Source organism: Eriocheir sinensis, unplaced genomic scaffold (assembly GCF_024679095.1).
Source record: "Eriocheir sinensis breed Jianghai 21 unplaced genomic scaffold, ASM2467909v1 Scaffold1401, whole genome shotgun sequence".
Classification (NCBI taxonomy): domain Eukaryota; kingdom Metazoa; phylum Arthropoda; class Malacostraca; order Decapoda; family Varunidae; genus Eriocheir; species Eriocheir sinensis.
The window spans coordinates 3,721-20,000 of record NW_026110742.1 but is presented as its reverse complement, the minus strand read 5'-3'; the positions used below and the strand labels follow the sequence as shown (position 1 = coordinate 20,000).

The following is a 16,280-nucleotide window of genomic DNA, read 5'->3' as shown; positions in this document are numbered from 1 at the left end:
GTTTTTACTTATTTTTTAAGCTTTGAAACTTGGTACGCTACATTAAAACAGGATTTCATATTATAACTTTAACCTTCATATACCATTTTTCTTATTAATTTCTGCTTCTAATGATTTCCAATGCTCAAAAATATATTATCTTTGGCTTTTTGTCCTTTTTAAGTTCTGGAACTGAGTACGTTACTTAAAAACCGATTTTCATATAATTTTAACATTCATAATTTATGTCATTTTCCTTATTAATTTCTGCTTCTAATAAATTTTAATGCTCAAAAATATATTATCATTACTTTTTCGTCCTTTTTTAAGCTCTGAAACAGAGTGCGCACCGTAAATACTGGATTTCATGTTATAATTTCTACCTCTATATGCCATTTTACTTATTAATATCTGCTTCCAATAATTTCCACCGCTCAATAATTTATTATCATTAGTTTTTAGTCCTTTTTAAGCTCTGAAACTGAGTGCGCTTCATACAAGCGGATTTTATATAACAATTTTAACCTTCATATGCCATTTTCCTCATTAATCTCTTCTCAGATTTCTCACTTCTCAAAAATATATTATCATTAATTTTTCGTCCTTTTTTAACCCTAGAACTGTAACGCTGGCTCCGGGCGGACCCACACTGTCTTTACTTTTTTATATATATATATATATATATATATATATATATATATATATATATATATATATATATATATATATATATATATATATATATATATATATATATATATATATATATATATATATATATATATATATATATATATATATATATATATATATATATATATATATATATATATATATATATATATATATATATATATATATATATATATATATATATATATATATATATATATATATATATATATATATATATATATATATATATATATATATATATATATATATATATATATATATATATATATATATATATATATATATATATATATATATATATATATATATATATATATATATATCTGTGTGTGTGTGTGTGTGTGTGTGTGTGTGTGTGTGTGTGTGTGTGTGTGTGTGTGTGTGTGTGTGTGTGTGTGTGTGTGTGTGTGTGTTTACAACATAATATTGTAATTGTGTTTTCACCTTTTCGGATTACCTAAACTCTGATAATATTATCGTGTTCAGGAGAATTTTATGTCAGCTGTTATTTTCTCTTTTTCAACGCCATGGTAATTCTGTAAAAATAATCCAAATGAAGTAAAGCTTAGTAAACATTCATAACAACCGCTTTGACCTATTTTTATACTCGCTTTATGTTATTTATATTTGTTAATTTCAAATTTATTATTTACAGTTCCAATGCACTACCATTCTAAGTTTATTGATGAAAGAAAGAAGTAACTATTACGCAAGATAGGTGAACTATAAATAAAACTGAAAACTTGAAGTGCGGAAAGTCCAGCGGATGGAAGGCGAGAAGGGACGCACTGAAGTTATCCTTCCACCTCGGAGTAGATTGCAAACGTACGTATTACATTGCCGTGTCAGAGCTTATTCTGTCAAAAATTTATTGGTGCACAGCACAACAAACACATCGACCCCAGAAAAGTTGGAGCTATTTCGTGAAACATGTCATTGGGATCTGTTATGCAACTTCCTCACTAAATAGCTACTAACTTTTCTGGGGTCGATGTGTTTGTTGTGTATATGTAGCATTAAATGTTTGACAAAATAAGCTCTGACACGGCAATTTCATCTTTTCTGTACGACAACACGTTTGCAATCTCTTTCGAGTTGAAGGAATAACTTACAGTGCGTCTCTTCTCGCCTTCCCTCCGCGAGGCGTCTCGGGAGAAGTTTCAGCTGCGTACGAAGACAATGGATTCATATATATATATATATATATATATATATATATATATATATATATATATATATATATATATATATATATATATATATATATATATATATATAGTTTAGTGTTATTGTTGTAGAATGATAAAATCTGTTTGTTTATAAGATTATCAGACTAAAGGACAAAGTACATTCCTACTGGAGAGGTAATTCAAAATAATATAATATCCAATAGCCTAATATCGCTCGTGTCGACATCATCAAAAGTAACTTTATGCATAGTTCATTCTTTTACAGACTATCCATTACTAACAAGCATAAGGTTTCGAATGATGAAGTTTAATTATTGAGGATGTTTACCTATAAAAAAATATACCGTAATAATTATTATAAACGCACAGTGATGGAACAAAATAAAGGGTGTGTGAAAAGCCGCCCGGGTGGCTCATGGCAGTTTACTAGCCAAGCCACCCGGGCGGCTCCGGCACTATAAGGGTTAAAACCCACCAGCCCCCAACATTCCTCTTGTGTCGCGTCTAAACCCCCCCCCCCCCCCTCCAGTGGACTGCCCCTTTTAATACTTGGAAAAAAGTATCTCTTTAAAACTAGGTAAAACGACCTTGATGATCTGTAATTCCTAACGCACATGAATATACCTGCGTTAAATGGGATTTTTTAAAATATCACTGAGTAACCATAAACATAAGTCAAACAAAACACAACCACACAAGGATCGTAGAAACCAAAAGAACGTGAACAGCATATCGTCGAGGGAGCAACACAGATCCAGAAAATGTGGGCGTTCGCGTTGTGTGGGGAGGTGTTGAAGGAGGGAGGGAATACGCGACGGCCAACAGCGTCGTGAAGAGGGCTGGGGGAGGAAGGGCCCGAGGTGTTCCTTTTTGAAGCAGTCACTCCTCCATTTATCACTTCAAACGAAACGAGAGCGCGGTGCTAATGAAAAGGAAGAGCGTTAGTAATGAGCTCTTGCCTTTGTTAGTGTTGTAAGGAATGTCTGGCGGAGTAATTTGCGTTCCAACGGCTGTTTCTTTATATACGTGCCCGTGCCTCACAAAGACCTAAGGGAGCATGTGTTGGCTTGCCAGAATAACGAAATTATGTATTCCAGTGTAGCACGTGAAATTTAGGGGCAAGTAGAGAGTCAGATGTTTCGAGACTTTGGCTCCTACTCACTAAAGACACACCTCTACCCACATACACACACACACACACACACACACACACACACACACACACACACACACACACATCAGTGCACTATTCCTATATTTGCGAATTAAAGCAGACGAGCAAGACAGCCGTGAGCGCCGAGGTGAGGCGTCGCCGGTCAGTGTGCCGCGAGAGTCTGCGTTCAGCCGACTCAGTTTGAAGTGGATGCCCGACGGACCCAGTGAGTTCTGGTTCGTATTGGAAATGCTATTAACTTGACGCTTAAATGTTTGGAAATTCGTAGCTGAAGTCGGCATCAATCAAGCCTTTAATTGACTCCATCATTAGTTTCTATTCGACTTTTTTTAAAGCTCCCGCGCAGATGACGTCAAAGTAATTTAGGAGAGAGACAGATGTTCTTCTTTACTCCTCGACTTCACGTGGATTGCGCGGATTGTTGGACGTTCTCACTATGCAAATTATTTTGTATAGGCTTTACCTATAAATCTATATATACTAATACCTTTATCTGTTTTTTTTACTCTTCCTTCTTTATATCTATCTTTCCTTCTTTCTTCTATTCTTTTTCTTTCTTTTTCTCTTGTTCGTTAGTTTTCATTCCTTCATTTATTAATTTTTCCTTTCTTCTTTCTTTCTCTCTTTTTTTTCTATCTTTCTTTTGTGCAAACCATTGTCAAGGTTATTGAACAATCACAGCATGATGAAGCCACTGGGACACACACTCCTATTCCTTTCGATGATACACAAATCTTGAGGGTTTCACGTTCCACAACAACGTCCTTGACAGAATGATGCGTCTTGCAAGGAAGCCATTGCTTATGACCAAAAGGACTCACCCAAAACAACCGTTATCTAGTATTGTCGCAGGATGTTTGGAAGGATAAAAGTTCCAGCCCAGACGACGCCGGTCTTGTTGGTCCTGACACGTGACTGCACAGGAATGCTCCGGTGATGCAGAGTGACGCATTTCCCAGTCATCACAAGACAACAATGGAGTGAACACGTTTCCAATCACCGTCTGCTCCGGCAAGTTCATATCAGTGACTGCTTCATGAGACTTGATTAAACTCTGCCTCCTGATGCGGCGGCACGTGCCCCAAGTGGCAAACTTCACGGGAGTTGATTCCCGTCACCGAATGCTGCGTGATGAAATTATTCCGAGCAGGAGGAGAATACCCTGGAGGCTTGGGGAGGAGGGTAAAGTAACTGGTGCTTCGAGGCATTATTAGGTATAGTGGTGCCAGAGGGCGAAGAAAGCTGTCAGGACGAAGTTTTCTGTTGTGTGACCTTTGACGAGAACAATGATTAACGCTACAACATGTCACACATCACCAACATTACACAGTGCTCCCTCACAACCCAAATCCCCCGTCTTCACATTTCCCTTTCAGTTCAGTCCCACGTCACACACAACCCACATTACACAGCGTCCCCCCACAATCACTATCCCCTGCCATTACATTTTCTACTTAGTGCGGTCTCATGTCACACAACACCCACATAGCACAACGCCACCTCCCCCCCACCGCTCTCCTCGACCCAGATGCCTGCCAGCGGTCTCCTCAAGCTAAGGGAAACCACTCTTCCCAGGAGCACCCTCACGCTGCGCCGCCACCGGGAAAATAATTCAATTCCCACACCCTTTGAGCTTCCCACTGTTTTAATGCAGGCGACGATTCTACACCATTACGGCAAGATCTAATTACAATGAAGGCCATGCACGGACATCTCTCACCTGCGACAACAAATTAAACGTAAATGTGAGTCTCGTCCATTCCTGAGGCGAGGATGAAGCTGATGGGACGGTCTCCGGGGCAAGCGAGGTGAAAAAGATGTGATGGAAGAAGAGGGAAGGGTGACTGAGTAAAGCGAAAGCGGCAAGACTAGATAGAGACGTGGGCAGAATTAGCAAAGTGGATCGAAAATGTCATATAGTCTGTGATGACGCTGAGAAAATTGTCATTGTTGCTGCCTCCACCTGTATTCTCCATTTTTTTTTACAACAAAGGAGACAGCTCAAGGGCACAAAAAAGGGAAACAATAATGTAAAAAAAAAGCCCGCTACTCGCTGCTTTATTGATTATGCTTTCTCAAACAGTTTAATAGAGCTGAAGCGAGCCTGTCCCCAAACAAAAATGGTCATAAAAATAAAACCACAAAAAGTATCGGGAAAAACGGTAGCAATTGAATAACCGAAGTGAGCCGTGGATTTAAGCCTTACGAATGACTTTTTAGATAAGAGAAACGAAGACTTACAAGACTGACGCCCCTGCCCTTTTGCCTCGAAATGATGTGTTTTCCTGGTTTGTCTTGACCTTCCTAGCCCTTAGCCACACTGCCGCGCCACACCGCTCCACGCCACGTCACTCCAACCATCAGTACTCCAAGGCAAGCCACATCACTCCAATCACCAATTCTCCAAGCCACATCACTCCAAGCCACATCTCTCCACACCACTCAAAGCCATATCACTCAAAGCCACATCACGCCACAGCTAGCCATGCCATACCAAACCACATCACCCACGCCACACCACCCCTCGTTACGCAGCGCCAAATAACACTAAACCACGCCACGTAATGAAGCACCACATCACGTCGCGCCATACTACGCCAAACCACACCACATCACGCCACACTACGCCATGCTCCGACAAGAGAACATCACCAAGAGCTCTTCTATACAAGCAGGAGACACACGCGTACTAATGTTATGGTTTGGTAATCCTCTTTGTTCGCGAAATCCAGGGACAGAGCTTTCAGGCCATCATGTCGCACACGTTCGCTAATGTTCAGTTCTAAAAGGCCGCTCGTTGTAGCAGTTTGGTCTCTCTCTTCGTTAAGTGTCTGGGCGAATCATAATCCCTTACCGCGCTACGACAACTAGACTCTGCATTTACCGTAACATTAAAATCATGACTGTATTAAACCGTTCCATTCCCTTTACGACATCCTTTTCTGTACGGTGCCAGTTCAGCCATAGACCGTTCCTTAATGCACCCTTTGATCGCCACCACTCAACCAGCAAAAATAGACCTCTGTGATCCTTTAATTACATCTGATGAGACGTGTTTTCCAGGCCAAGGACACTGTGGCTGAGGTCGAGCGGAGCGGTAATTTGATGTTCCTCTGGTGCGGCCACAAAGAAGAGAGGGACAGGAAGGGCATCACCAGGAAAGGAGCGAAGGACGAGCTAGTAGACGTCAACTCCTCTCTACGGGAAAAGAAAAAAAGAAAAAGAAGGAAAAAAATGAAATGGAGAAAATAAATAAATGAAGAAAGAAAAAAAGATATCTAGATAGACAGAGAGTAAGCATGTAGAGAAGAAAGAAAAAAGAAAGAAAGGAAAAGAAAGAAAAAAGAAAAAAGGAAGGAAGGAAGGAAGGAAGGAAGAGAGAGAGAGAGAGAGAGAGAGAGAGAGAGAGAGAGAGAGAGAGAGAGAGAGAGAGAGAGAGAGAGAGAGAGAGAGAGAGAGAGAGAGAGAGAGAGAGAGAGAGAGAGAGAGAGAGTAAGCAAGCAGACGTCAGCAGCTCTCGGCAAAAAGCTCCCACAAGCTCTCGCCGCGGCATGAATTCAAATCAGGGCATTATCGTGTGAGGCGGCGGCGGCGGCGGCGGAGTGGAGGAGACCCTTACTGTCACGCCCCTTCCCTGGCACGTCCTTGCTCCCTCGTCCCCGCCGGAGTTGTGGTCGGTAATCTTGGACACTTTCACCTCTCACATCCGTTATTTCTATAGACCCCAAAAAAGAGGTTAAACGCGTTCTCATCAGTGGGTTTTTTTTTCACGTTCACGGTAAAGAGGCATCGTCAAACTACCATCGGGGTCATAAAACTACCCATGGAAATGCACACAACTCCTATGAAAGCCTGGTCAAATGTGTGCGCTTGAGTACCGAGATGTTTAAGAATACGGTCCAGCGGTCATATTCTTAAACATTTCGGTCCCCAAGCAAACACACATTTGACAAGGCTTTCGTAGGAGTTTTGCGCATTTCTAGGGGTAGTTTTATGGCCCTGGTGGTAGTTTGACCCTTCCTCTGTACCATGAACCTAAAAAAACACTCATTACGACCCGTCTGATCTCTTTTTTGACCTTTGGAAATTGTTGATGTGAGAAGAGGAAGCGTCTGACAATACCGATCTGTGCCTCGTGTGTCAGCCTCGGGGCGGGTCACAACGACAAGAGCCGCAAGACCTTCCTCTCCCCCACACTCCTCCTCTTCCTCCTTAGTTTCTTCGGAGGTCTCAAGGATTCGGATAAAGGAATTAGGCGTAAGTTAATTAAGGCAATAGTTTGGTGGACGATTAATTTTAACGCTCGACTTCCTGGATTTAATCGCGTTGGGCCGGCGGTTCCTTCCTTCCTTCCTGGAGGGGGTGGGGGGGCAACTGGGCCCTCCTGTGCCGTTTTCTTTCCCACTCGAAATGTGTATCAGTGAACCGAACTATGAAAAGAACCGCAACAGCAACAATAGCAATAACAGTGAAAAAGAATAACTACAATACTATAGGTGTGACTTGACAAAAAAACTGCCTCTTCAAAATCTACAACTCATTTCATAATTTCACTTGTTTTCCTCTCTCAGTCTGTACCTTCCCACCCTCTCTGATCATTTTCACAAGAGCCTGGAGAGATTTAAATGCCAGTCCCTTACACATCCCAATTTCCTGCCCCTCCATCCCGCCCCCGCCCCCCTCAGAGTGGTCCGGCCCCGTAACGTCACATTCCCCAGCAGAGCGAGCAGTCACGTAAGAGGAAAGTCCCATTCCCTCCACTGTAAACGTCATTAACATGTCATCATCCCCTCTTTTAATTTTCTTTCTGCGCTGCAATTCTTTTTTTTTTTTTCACTCACGTTAATGCAGCTTTTTCTTTCGCAGACTGTTTATTTTCAGCTATTGGGCAAATTCTACATCAATAAACCAAGTCTTTTATTATTTTTCTTCTAATCTTATTCTTATCATCATCATCACTATCATCATCATCATCGTCGTCACCACACATTCCGGCGTGTCATGGAATCTGATGTTTTCCACCGCCCAGGGTTCGAGGCCGATCAAAAGACCTTCGTTGGGAAATCTCCGCCGCGGCCTTGGAGGAAACCCTTCACGGCTGTCAGAGGAGGAGAGTGAGGATCAAAGGACCCCCTCTTCCTGCTCCTTCACCTCCTCCTCGTCTTCATCCTCGTTTTCTTCGGCTTCTTTTTTTTTCTCTTTATTTTTATTTTTATTTCCTACTTCTTTCTCTTCTTCTTCTTATTATTATTATCATTATTATTATTATTATTATTATTATTATTATTATTATTATTATTATTATTATTATTATTATTATTATTATTATTGTTGTAATTATTATTATTGTTATTATTATTATTACCCCACGTCTTCCTCTTCTTCTTCTTCTTCTTCTTCTTCTTCTTCTTCTTCTTCTTTTCTTCTTCTTCTTCATTATTATTATCATCATCATCACCATCATCATCATCATCATCATTATCTTCATCTTCCTCCCTCTCCTCGTCCTCCTCCTCCTCCTCCTCCTCCTCCTCAACTACATTCAAGAACTCATTTTCTCTGTATGCAATCATCACACGTAAAGATTTCGCAGACCCGCCTTTTAAAACTTACACTTGCCAAGGCTTGTTTTTCCTTACGCTCCCTTGACTCATTACCTTGTTTTGATAGCCTTTTTATATTTTCCTTTTTCCACCTTCTTTCATCTTTTTCCCGGTCATTTCATACTAGCCTACTCTTTTGCTGCTTCTTACGCCACCTGTCTCTTCCTTCCTCTCGTAACATACACTTTCGCTTCTCACATCATCTATTTTTAAAGGTCAAAGAGGGGGTCAGTCGGGTCTTATTGAGTGTTTCTTCAGGCTCATGGCACAGAGGAAGGGTCAACCTCCCACCAGAGTCATAAAACTACTCCTGGAAATGCCCACAACTCCTACGAAAGTCTTGTCAAATGTGTTCTTGAGCGACGAAATGTCTTATACTACGACCCATATACTTCTATTTTTAAGCTTCTTCATCACCATTCTCTCATCCTCATCATTGCCATCATCATCTTTTTTTCCTCTTTGTTCTTCCTTCTTTTCGTTTCCTCCCTTTCCTTCTTCATCATTTCCATAGTTTTCTTTTTCACCTTTTCGCTCTTTTTATTTTTATGCTTCTCATCTTCCTCCCATTCCTTCTTCTACTGCTTCTCCTCACATCATCTTTTATATTATTCTTCGTTTTCTCCTCATTCTCCTAATCATCCCCATAGTCCCCATATTTTTTGCTGTTTTTCTTATCGTTTTTTACTCCTTTTTTAATCCTTTTCAGTTCCCTCACACTCCTTCTACTCCTCCTCCTCCTACTACTACTTCTTTGTGACAACTATGATTAAGGATATTTCACCCCCTACTTAAACAAGGAACATAAATAAACTAACACACTCGCTGACCCAATTATAACGAGGTCCAGCCGCAGCAACAACAACTGAGCTCAGAGTCACGAAAGTTTACCTGCAATGAGATTAATTAGTTTCATTCGCCAGAAAACACATTCGAAAGTTAAAGAAAGAATAAATTGCATCCTCTCTCTCTCTCTCTCTCTCTCTCTCTCTCAATCTCTCTCTCTCTCTCTCTCTCTCTCTCTCTCTCTCTCTCTCTCTCTCTCTCTCTCTCTCTCTCTCTTCCTCTCTCTCCTCTCTCTCCTCTCTCTCCTCTCTCTCTTCCCTCTCCTCCCTCCCTAAGACGTCAAGAGAGGTTTATTTTGGGTCACAACAATAAAGCCGAAACCTTACGCTAACCACCCTTTATCCCTCCCTCCACCACCATCACCACTACCACCGCCACCACCACCACTACCACCACCACCATCACCACCGCCAAACCTCTTCTCCCAGAACCTGATTAATACCTCTATACCCACACTCACACCAAGTACGTTTTCTTCCGCACTTGAAAATACTGTAACTTTTTTTTCTTTATAGCAGTTGTGCAGTTTCTAAATTAGACATATTATGCGGGTTCTCCTTTATTAGTGCGAAGTTTTATAGTGATATAGAGACAGCTGGCGTGATAATGTTCTGAGTTCTTTTTTAGATGTTGACTCTAGTTTCCTCGCTAGTAGAATCTTAGTAGTTGTTTGAAAGGTATATATCGTCTAGTATTTCCTACCGTTTTTTCTGACTCTGGACTGATAACACCTTTTCTTACCTTTGATCTGTGGATATACAAATAGTGACCGGATTCAAGATAAGCGACAGATGCATCAGCGTAATGTTGGACGAGTTTAGCCAACTTTAGTGGGCACACAGGTGAGAGAAGGACTGCTTAGGACGAGCATGAGGCAGGGAAAAACAGTGGAAAGTATTGAAAGAGTATCCATTTCTTTCTTCCTTCATGTTCCTCCTTAATTTCCAAACAACGTTACCAAAGACTAAACACACACAACACAGACACACACACAAAAAACCCGCGCGCAAGAAAACACACGAGATAAACATGAAGAGCAACACAATAACTGAGTCACACTAAGTTTATCTCTCTTGTCTTGCCTCATGTGATGATCTACAACAAATAATTATTATTTTAAATAAAACAAGTTGCAAAATATTTATCCATTAATGATACTTGTTTCGCCCTCCTGGTAAAGCGATTAATGCAGACTAAGTAGCTGTTTGTTGTGCTCAATGAAAGGATGAGTGAGCCTTCAAATCAATTATTAAAAGACACTGAAAATATTAAATGTGTGTGTGTGTGTGTGTGTGTGTGTGTGTGTGTGTGTGTGTGTGTGTGTGTGTGTGTAGTCAAAGGAGTTGTACAAAGCAGTCTTTCAACGCACACACACAAAAAATGGTACTCACAAATTCGCAGGCACATACTCCGTTGTTTTACTTTTTTGGTGGTCGTTCCCTTGTAGATATATGGTGTAGTGTGCTAGAATGTGGCTGTGGGGAGGTGCTGTGTGAGATGTGGCTGTAGGGTGTATGGTGGTACAGGGTGTGGGACTGTAGGGTGCCTGGCGGTAAAAGGTGCAGAATGTGGGATGTGTGTTTTAGGCGTTACGTTGTGGGGCGTGAGTGTGAGGGTGTGGAGGTTCGTGAAGGGTGAGGAGTCTTGGACGTGGGGTGTAAAATGGGGTGCGATTGTAAAGTGAAAGGTGTGGGATGCAAAGTTTTTCTGGGGGGGCTGGGGCAGGGCTTGGAGTGTGGGTGTGCGTGTAGAGGTGCGAGGTGCAGGGTGAAGGAGAGGTGTAGGGTGAAAGGTGTTGTCAGCTGTGTACAAATTATGGGACGCTAAATAGTGGGGGTGTAGGATGTGCGGTGTAGGTTGCGGCGTTTTTCATTAGAGCAGGTTGTATTACTGTAATGTGTTGTATAACGTAAAAAAAATCGTGTATGAAATATGATGCATCTAAACCTCTCTGTACCATATAGCATTTTCGATTTTGCTTGTGATCTTGTGTATATTTTTTTTCCATTGACATCGTTTGGCAGGGAGAGAAAAAGACCTTCCCTCCACACTCCTGCTACAAACGGAAAACAAAAAAACTAACGGCCTTTAAATTGGAGGCGGTATTTTTTTACGCCCACGCGAACAACGGTGATTAAAAAAAAAAAAAAAAAGAAGAAAGACATCCGGCGCGAAAAAAAAGGGTGACTCAATATTTACCAGCAGGCGGCGGGGAAAGTGAATTGTTTTAGGGATGCTGTGAAAAAAGCGAAACAACATCGAGAACAATAACAACAAACAACAACAACAGCAGTACAGAGACGCAAAGTGGCCAGTGAGAGCAAGAGGAGAGGAAACTAAATCACAACGCAGCGCCTCACCTTTGAAGCTTCTTGAGAGTTAAAATGAAGCAAGAAAAAGAAACACAGGTGCAGTCCAATAGGTGTGATTAAATGACAGCCACACTTATTCTAACGAAGAGAGGATAAACAGATGCTGAGTCGAGAGGCAACGAGTTAGAATAAAGGATGCAGGAGAGGAAAAGGCAGGTGAGTGAATGAGTGAGTGAGGAAAAGGAAGGTGAGTGAGTGAGTGAGTGAAAAGATGCAGAAGAGGAAAAGACAGGTAAGTGAGTGAGTGAGTGAGTGAGTGAAAAGATGTAGGAGAGAAAAAGATAGGTGAGTGAGAGTGAGTGAAAAGATGTAGGAGAGAAAAAGACAGTGAGTAAGTGAATGAGTGAAAAGATGTAAGAGAGAAAAAGACAGTGAGTAAGTGAATGAGTGAAAAGATGTAGGAGAGAAAAAGACAGTAAGTGAATGAGTGATTAAAAAGATGTTGGAGAGAAAAAGACAAGTGAGTGAGTGAGTAGGTGAGTAGGTGAGTGAGTGAGTGAATGAATGAAAAGAAGAAGGAGAGGAAAAGACAGGTAAGGATACGGAAAGCGACAGTCACAAACAGGTAAGTGGACGGGTGGCAAAAGTTGAGAGCTTCCTAGAAATACAATGAAGCTACTAATTACAACAAGAAGAGGGAGGACAGGTGAGCCAAGGTGGGGTTATAGAAGTTGGGTAATTCCACAACAAGACGAAACGATGGTGGCTTGAGACAACGACAGCAACAACAATGATAATTACAACAACAAGAACAACACTAACACCACTACCACAAACAGCAACAACAGCAATCACAGGAGCAATAAACAAAAACATTAATAATAATAATAACACATTTCACTTAAAGTCTCGGCGCGCACACACACACACACACACACACACACACACACACACACACCACGAGTCCACGACCATACAGAAAACAGACAAATAAATACAAAATTAAAAGAAGATAAGGAACAACATAAAGAAAGGGGGGGAGGGGTACACAAACTTTTTTAATGCAACACTCACTCCTTGCTTTGTCCTGGAACCCTAAGAGGAGCTGCGTGAAGTTTCCGGCGTTGGGACTGTATTTTTGGTGGTGCGGCTTGAGCTTGAATTCCTTGTACGAGTAGATGGACTCAAGGGTGAAGTGACACACGGATTTGCCAACTGCGTCCGCCGTGTCCTCGTACAGCAGCCCCAGCACCTCCCAGCCCCATTGCTTCACCACCGAGTAGAACAACGCCCCGACCTGTGAGGAGAAGACGACACAGATTAGTTAGGAAAAAGTTAAGTGGCATAATAGTTGGGTTCGTGTGTGGAGTCACTGTAGTTGTTTTTTTTGTTTTTGTTTTTTTGTCTTCTTTTTAAACAGCACCGACGACAACTCCACCGATAACCTGTGTAAAGAAACCGACAAAATAAAGTCAGTCAGGAGAAGTTAAGTAGCATAATAGTTGGGTTCGTGTGTTGAGCGGCCATAGCTCTGTTTTCTTCGTCTTCTTTTATAAACTCCACCGACAATCTGTGCAAAGAAAACGACAGCAAAACGTCGGTCAGGAAGAATTAAGTAGCATAATAGTTTGATTCATTATTAATTCCATAACTATTATTTTTTTTATTTGTCTCTTACTTTAAACTCCTACGAGAACCTGAGCAAAGACAGATACAAGTGTCATTCAGGAAAGTTCAGCAGAGTTTGATTATTATTTATTCATTTTTTTCCGATTTTAACCTCCACCGTCGATTGCAACTCCCCGGTCTGTGAAGTGAAAATAATTAAGGAAAGTTAGTCTGGGATTTTAAGTTGTTTTCCTGAGGCTAGACTCATCAATTAAGTAGTGATTATGATATTTTTGGTCTTGAACTCAGATGACAATTACAAGGACAGGGAAGGAAGAAAAACAGTTGCTCACGAAGTAACGAACAGCGTCGTACTTGTAGATGCTCGGCTCAGTTGGACTAATTATTTTTTTTCCCGACAAACTCGCCCGACGATAACAACTCCCCAACCTGCGCTGAAGGACGCGAAGGAGAGAATTCGGGGCTAGTTAGGAAAATGTAAAAGTCAGGTTAATTATTTACTGTTTTCATTTTCTTTTATTTCCGGCGAAACAAACATAAAAAGGAAACCAACTTGGTGACCAAAGGAAAGAAAAGACAAATACGTAAGTGGAAGTTAAGATTACTAGCGGCTACTTTCATCCATTATCGTTTTTGTTTTTACTTGTTTCCGAGATTGCTGCCACGAACACGACACAAGAATGACTCCCTGTCCTTTACCAACTTCCTCTGGCGTATAAATAGTACAGGTTGATTACTGTTTTTTCATTCCCTTACCATCTCAAGTACAACAAAAGCGACTCCCTTAACGGTGCAGAGATACTAGGAAGACGAAACGAAGTCAGCCCCTCAGAGTTAAGTATTGTAGTAATACTGGTAACAGTTGTTTTGATTAAGGGAGAAAGTTTGAATGTATATAATGTGTGATGTTTTTTTTGTGTTTTCTTTCCAAGCTGACAAACTGCGCCCCACTCTCACTCACACGACACTGAGAAAGAAAACAACATCCGGTCTGAGAAAAAAACAACAACTAAAGATACAAGTAAGCGAGAGAAAAGTTAAGTAGCAAACAAGTTGAGTAGATCAGCTAAATTAGGTTGACTTATTTTCTTTCTTAACAAAAAACAAGCGATGTAGTAAGACTTTCAGCTCAGTTGAAAGAAAAAAAAACAGAAAATGAAGTAACAGATTAAGCAGGAACGTTGAACAGTACTCTGGATAAGTTGATTGCTTTCTGTTCCGTGGTTTTCCGCTCAAATACATAAACAAAGAGAAAATAAAATAAAAATCTAACTGTCTTGCAAAGAAAGAAAGGATAAAACAATAAATAACGTCTGTTGTTTACACATTCTAGTTATGTTTATATAGTATTAATAAACCTCAAAGATAAACACGACGCTGCTCTGTGAATAAATGAAGTAAAAAGTAACAAGAGAAACATTGTATGAAGGATAATCCATTGTTGGTTAAGTCTATTTTCTGGCAATGATGATAACGGTAAACACAATTTCTCTCCGCTCTAAAACGAAAATAGAAGAAAAAAAATATTCATATAAAGTAAAAACTCAACAATGATAGCTTGATTAATTATACCTTTATTAATGGCTTTTGCGTCAACGTATCTCCAAACACAGAGGAAGGAAAGAAAAAATAAACTTCCCGACCAGTCGTAAAATGAGAGAGGAAAATAATAATAAAAGAGTAAAGAAAGGGAGAGAAAAATAAGAGGTAGGACAAAGAGAGGAGGAAAAAGAAGAGAGAAAGAAAGGGGGGAGGGCAAACATTAAACAACATAAAATGGTTGTATTAGCTATGGCTTAAAATTTTCCTTGCTGCTACACGCCACACGATTGAAAAAGAGAAGAATCGTGAAACATATGCATAGAAATTAAAAGGAAAAAATGGATGAAGAACTCTTACAATAACATTTGGTATTTGGTAGTAAAATTTCTCCCCTTTTAACCTCAACTCACCGCACTCACCACAAAGGAAAATAGTAAATCCCGGACCTAGTGGCAAAAAACAAGAGGAAAAAAGAAAGATTGGAAGGGAAAATTAAACCATTGTAGCAAGTTTGAGTAACAACAAAGTCTCTCTAATGCTGTTCTTTCCACTGCTTTGTTTTTCTTTCTACCAACTCAAAGGCCACTGGAAAAACGCAAAAAAAAAAAAGAAACGCCCGCAGGAACACACACGCACACACACACACTAACACAAACACACACACGCACTCACAACACAAAGGCAAAGAGAAAGAAAATCAAAACACAACAAAGAAAGGGAAAGAAAGAAGTCAAACAAGGTAGTAATAAGTTTGACCCAGTCGCAAACACCACACACAGGGAAATGATTATATTCTCACACACGGGTAGACAAACAAACACGACAAAAGAACAAACACGAGAGGTAGAAAATAAGCCAATGTAGCAACCTTGATTAAACAAAACTTTTACGCACACACACACACACACACACACACACACACACACACACACACACACACACACACACACACACACCAGGAAGTGCTGACAAACATACCCAAATAAACAGTACATTACGGTCTCTCTCTCTCTCTCTCTCTCTCTCTCTCTCTCTCTCTATCTATCTATCTATCTCTTTTTCAACTGAACTATCTTTCGAGGGAAAACATGCACCGTTTCCCATCAGTAAATATTTAGCGATGGGGGCAGCAGAGGCGGTGCAGGGAACTGACAGTAAAACTTCATCCATCATCCATCATATGCACGCCATCCTATTTCCCCTTCCTCTTCCCTCTTTCAACAAAACGGGCAAAATGATGACACAAAATATTTCCACGCCCCACCACGCGTGAGCAGCAGCACCGGCATTGACTTTATCAGCAGCAAGA

At 40.6% G+C, this 16,280-nt stretch overlaps 1 protein-coding gene across 1 annotated transcript in view; it reads right to left on the bottom strand.

Annotated features, from left to right (window-relative positions):
• The window catches only part of LOC126989996 (uncharacterized), a gene marked incomplete at its 5' end in the record, with an annotated part of 38,269 nt that extends 25,172 nt beyond the window's left edge, over nucleotides 1-13,097 (bottom strand). Inside the window, 2 exons of the mRNA XM_050848585.1 lie at nucleotides 10,911-11,034; nucleotides 12,875-13,097. Coding sequence (XP_050704542.1) covers nucleotides 10,911-11,034; nucleotides 12,875-13,097 — 347 coding nt within the window. The remainder of the gene's footprint in view (nucleotides 1-10,910; nucleotides 11,035-12,874) is intronic.
• Between the last annotated feature and the right edge of the window lie 3,183 nt (nucleotides 13,098-16,280).